Raw genomic sequence first — 4,985 nt, forward strand, 5'->3', positions numbered from 1 at the left:
CTGGCACCACGGAGAGGCCGTACGCAGGCTTTGCGCCCGCGACCCTGGGATCTAAACTACGTTTGTGCTGCCACAGCAACGATTTGACCTCACCTTGGCCTGGCGCTCCAAAGTCAGTCTCATTTTGAGGGAAAATAATATAAATGCCTATTTCCTTCTCTTTCTTTGGGGTTGCTGAGCTGACCTTGCGGCGAGGGGACGGGGGAAAGAAAACGCGCACTAATGATTCTGTTTATTGAGTCATATATACGTATATATTCCGTGGTCGCTTGTACAGGAGAATTTACATGGCTGTATAAAGATGGCTGAGGGCGCCGCGCTCCTCCGGGGCGCTCTTGGTGACAGGCTGGGGTGAAAACGAGCCGCCCGAGAAGCCAAGGCCTGGAATTAAATACGTTGCGGTGCACTGGATTTAAATAAGTTTCCTGAATATACAAAGGTGGGAGCCACGCGTTCGCTGCCAGTCATCGAGGAAATGTTTAGCTTCCCAAAAATATGCTGGTTTCGATAAATAGATTCTAGCCTCTCTGCTTTAGTTTTTTTCCCCCCTTTTAATTTCACCAATAAGTTTATGCGTGTCATCTGTTTTGGGGTGGGACGGGGCTGGAAAGGAGGGAGACGCAGCTCTCAGCTCTGCACTGTCCGAGCCAAGTCCTTTGCGGAGGGAGTGGCGGGCCCCACACTGTCGTGGAGTTTGCGCACGTGTTTCTTTAAGTCAAAGTTTCTGCAAAACCCTTTGCCGCAAGTGGCGCAGGTGAAAGGCTTCTTGTCGTTGTGGGTGTGCATGTGGAAGGTCAGGTTGTAGACCTGGTGGAAGGCCTTGTTGCAGATGGTACATTTGTACTGCTTCTCGCCGCTGTGGGTCAGCTTGTGGTTCTTGTAGTTCCCTAAGAGAGACGGAAAAAAAAAAAAAAAAGTAGGGGGAGGGGAGGAAGGGGCGTCCCGGGGCAGCTTAGCAAAAAAGGTGACGCTTGGTTAGGCGGGCCGCGACCTCTCCGAGTGAAGAAGTTGTCAAACTTCGTCTGCATCAAGCCCGGGCTCTCCCAACTGGACCCAGGGCCGAGCCCGGCTGGGCGGCTTCGAGCCCCTTCCCACCCAGCCCTGAGGTCCGCGCAGCGCCTGCCCTCCCGCCGTGCTCGGGCCGGCCGGGACGCTTGTGCGTTGCTCCGCTCCCGCTCCCGGCGGCTGCCTCGCTCGAAGACACTCGCAGGAACCCGGGCTGAACATTCGCAGGAACCCTCTTTCTCTCTCTCTCTTTTTTTCCTTCTCTTTTTTAAAGTTACCCCTTCTCGGCCCCCGAACACCACCTAGGGATCCAAATTTGCTTCAGGAAATCTGAGCCGAGCGCCAGGCCTGGCGGCGCTGGACTATATAGCCGTTTTTCCCCGAGTCCTGAACGGTTCCCAGGACTTGAATTTCGTTTCGAATTTTACTCATGTGAAAGCGGAGTCCCAGCTACAAAGGGAACCTTTTCCTACAGGGCAATACCCCTTCTCCTGTTCCCTTTCCCTCTGCCCCCTTCCCATTCCCCAAAGTCTGAGTCTCCCGGTGCACCCACCCGGAATCCAGCGAGGTGTGCTAACCCGCCTGAGAGCTTCCACCTAAACCCTTCAAAACCCGATTCCACAGAAAAGCTGCGCCGGAGCCGGCGGCTTTCGCGCTCCCTCTCCCCGGATCCCTCTTCGCCTTCCCACCAGCCGCCACCCGCCGAGTCCCGAGGCGAGGAGAAGGCCTAGCCCGGCACATTACCTTTTTGATGAAAGCCTTTGCCGCAAAATTCGCAAACGAAGGGCTTGTAGCCGGCGTGGATGCGGACGTGCGTGTTGAGCGTGGAGCTGCGGTTGAAAGCTTTGCCGCACTGGTTGCATTTATGCGGCTTTTCCTGCGGAGAAGGGCGCGTGCACAGTGAGGTGGTAACCCTGGCGGGGCATCGAAGGGACACGGGCCCCACGGGAGGGGTAAGGGGGAACCCTGGGCCATCTTCTCCCCGGCGCCAGCGCTCCGGCGGGGGGCTGCCCACGTACCTGGGTGTGGATAATTTTGTGTCTGCAGAGCGTGCTGGCCTGGCGGAAGCCTTTCCCGCAGACTTTGCACACGAACGGTCTGGCTCCGGTGTGGACCGGCATGTGGCGAGTGAGGTTATAGTGGGCGTTAAACACCTATGGGGGACATGAAGGGGGCTTGTGGTGCGTCCAAACAAGGGTCTAGAGTCAGCCCTGGGAGGCCACAATCAACTCCCAACAACACCCCCTTCAGAAACCAGAGCCCCTTTCAGTTTGCAAAGCTCTTCCCGACCTGCTGTTCACCTTAGTCCTGTGTGGCGGCTGACAAGGGCCATCCCCATTTTACCGAAGAGGGAACTGTGGCCCAGCTAGGCCCCCGATTTGAGTAGCAGATACGGGGGAGCCCCCCCCCCCAGCTCGAGAACAGGGAAGCAGCCGCTGCCGGTCGCCCCGCGGACCCCGGGCCTCACCTTGCCGCACACCTCGCAGGTGAAGTTCTTGGGCTTGCCGTCCGAGGAGCTCCCGGGCAGCTTGCTGTGGCCCTTGACACCGCCGCGCTCGGCGGTCAGGGCTGAGTTCTCCTTCAGCACCTGCTCCAGCGGAGCGGGCAAGCGCTCTTTATGCGGGTAGGGGGGCGGGTGGGGGAACTTGTCCGCGGCCAGGCTGGCCAGCTTGGCGTTCTCCAGCAGAAAGAGCTTCGGGTGCGCGGCCAGGGCGGCTGGGGCCTGAGCGTTGAGGAGGCCGGAAGGGAAGAGGTGGCTGCGGAGCAGCTCCGAAGGCGGGTATGCGGCAGAGTCCAGGTAGTTGAAATAGTAGAGTGACCCACTGGCCGGCAGCCCCATAGCCTGGTTGATGACCTGCGGCTTGATGACCCTGCCCGCGGGCAGCGCGGACGGCGCCATGCCTAGCTCGGCCTTGCAGCAGACGCCACAGTTGGTTTTGCACAAGCCGCTGGCGCCGCACACTGGGGCCCCCCCGCCACCGCCGCCTCCTCCTCCTCCTCCGCCGCCGCCCGCCCGGAGGCTGCTTTTCCAGAGCTCGGAGTAACTGAGTAGCGTCTTGGACGGCACCTCGTAGCCCAGGGGCTGCAGGGGGATCATACAGGGCAGAGGTGAGCAGAGATTGATCAGTTTCTTGCCCTGGCCGCCGTCCGCCTCCAGCGCCCCGGGCCGGGGCTCAAAGGGCGCGCGGGGCTCGGACGTCTTGGCCATGATGCGCTCTATGGAGAAGGCCAGCGTCTTGGAAGTGGCCGGCGACGCTCCCGCGCGCGGGCAGGCCGGGGGGACCATGGTCTCCAGGGAAGCAGAGCTTGCCATGGCGCACGGAGCCGAGCCGGACTGGGCCGGGGAGCAGCCTCTCTCCTCTAAGTCTGCATTCCGGAAAAGGGGGGGGGGGGGACGCAATTTAATAAGCACCTTGTCGGGCCGGGGTCACCTATTTGCATTCAAATGAACAGAGGCAGAACAAAGTGCACCCAAGGGTACCAAATTACTGCCCATTAACCCGGTGCCCAGAGGAACCTACCAGCCCTTACCCTGGGACTTTGAAAGGAAGAAGGGGGAGGGTTACAAAGGAAAAGAAGAGGAAAAAAGAAAGAAAAAAAGAGCCTCAAATTACCCCCCTGAGCCCTTCCCTGTATCCTGGCCTCCACCACGCGAGCCGGGAGCTGAACAGTGAAGGGGCGAAGTCAGAGGACCGAGAGCCACCTCGCAGTTACCTCTTTCCCCCACCGCCAAGGAGATGCGTTCCGAGCCATGAAGCGTGTCTTCTCTGTCACATTTTGATGGCAAACATCTCCCCCTTCGCGTGAGATCACTGTCTTTTACATTCAGCTGACATCACATGAAGTCACTTGAAGTGGAATGACATGGGCGGCGGCGCGGCTCCCGTAGCGGCCCCTGTGTTCCCCCGCGCCTGCCGGCCACTGCCGCCACCGCCCCTCAAACTTTAAAAGGAGGCAACTGGCGCCCGCACACCCCTCGGGAAAGCGCGAGCGGTTTGCGAATCGGAAGGAGGGAAGAGACGGGAGGGGGAGGGGGAAGAATCGTGATGGTTTTGCCGGTGGAAAGAAGGGGGGGGAGCCCAAACCCAAGCCTAGGCAGAGTTCCGTACGTGATTCACAACTTTGGGGGCCTACAGGTTTGGGGGACGCGAGGAGGGCAGGGGCCCCGGGCGCACCGTTCCAAAGGGTCCCTGGGTGTCCGTCTAGTCACCAAAGTATCCCTTAGCCCTCCGCAGCCGAGCTGGGCATCGTGCTAATAAACTGCCATTTACCTACGGAGCCGGCGCCAGCCCCGAACACGCGCAAATGATAATTACCTCATTAGGATGTGGCGCAGGGACTCCGGCGCTGCGTTTGGAGGGGGGGACTTGTTAATGGGGAAATATTAATTTATGCAAAAGCAATGAGCTCTCCTTGGCGGGCGTCGGAGGTCGGGAGAGAGCTCCCGCCGCCTAAGGACGACCTCTAAGCGTCACCAGGAGCGGGACCCAGCGCCCAGATCCCTGGGGCTTCGGCGCCCTGCGGGTGCGCCTCCTGCTCTCTAGCCGGTCCCCTGCCCACTGCTGGGGGAGACTACTAGACGAGCTGGGGGACTGTTTGAGACCCTAATCGATCAGAATCGCGTTTCTAAGGCAAAGACCGGTTCTGCTGCTGGTCTGGGGCTGCGCGCAGGGAGGATTCCGAGGGCAGCTCTCCCCGCTGATGGGTACTTACTGTTTGTATAATTGAGAAGGTCCAATCTCCACCTGTTTAAGGAGCAGATTGAAACAGCAGAACCTCCTCTGGATCCTATTAAAACGTTTTCCTCCTAAAGCCATTCAGTCGAACCAATTTTCAGAAGTGATTCATAGAGCTGAATTCTGCCAAGGCAGCTCTTTCACTTGTAGCCACTAAAGCACCGCGTGGAACCGGGTTTTGTGTTTTTCTAAAATAAAGAGAAGGATTATCAGAGGGGAGAGGGAGGGGGCCTGAAGGGGGGC

At 59.1% G+C, this 4,985-nt stretch overlaps 1 protein-coding gene across 1 annotated transcript; it reads right to left on the bottom strand.

Moving 5' to 3' along the window:
- Nucleotides 1–610: 610 nt before the first annotated feature.
- FEZF2 (FEZ family zinc finger 2) lies at nucleotides 611–3,749 on the bottom strand. The gene is made up of 5 exons (XM_049861697.1): nucleotides 3,721–3,749; nucleotides 2,474–3,372; nucleotides 2,025–2,159; nucleotides 1,750–1,882; nucleotides 611–887 (listed from the first exon to the last, which is right to left on the bottom strand). Exons 2-5 carry the CDS (start codon nucleotides 3,317–3,319, stop codon nucleotides 628–630), a joined length of 1,374 nt encoding a protein of 457 aa, XP_049717654.1. The 5' UTR covers nucleotides 3,320–3,372; nucleotides 3,721–3,749; the 3' UTR covers nucleotides 611–627.
- Nucleotides 3,750–4,985: the final 1,236 nt, after the last annotated feature.

Source organism: Elephas maximus, chromosome 20 (genome assembly GCF_024166365.1).
Source record: "Elephas maximus indicus isolate mEleMax1 chromosome 20, mEleMax1 primary haplotype, whole genome shotgun sequence".
NCBI classification, from domain to species: Eukaryota; Metazoa; Chordata; class Mammalia; order Proboscidea; family Elephantidae; genus Elephas; species Elephas maximus.

Bases quoted from the DNA above. Each gene is read 5' to 3' on its own strand.
- FEZF2 (XM_049861697.1), bottom strand. From the start codon at position 3,319: ATGGCAAGCTCTGCTTCCCTGGAGACCATGGTCCCCCCGGCCTGCCCG. The intron at 1,883-2,024 runs GTACGTGGGCAG...CCTTCTCCGCAG, and splicing joins ACAAAATTATCCACACCCAG to GAAAAGCCGCATAAATGCAA. The intron at 888-1,749 runs GTAATGTGCCGG...CGTCTCTCTTAG, and splicing joins CAAAGGCTTTCATCAAAAAG to GGAACTACAAGAACCACAAG.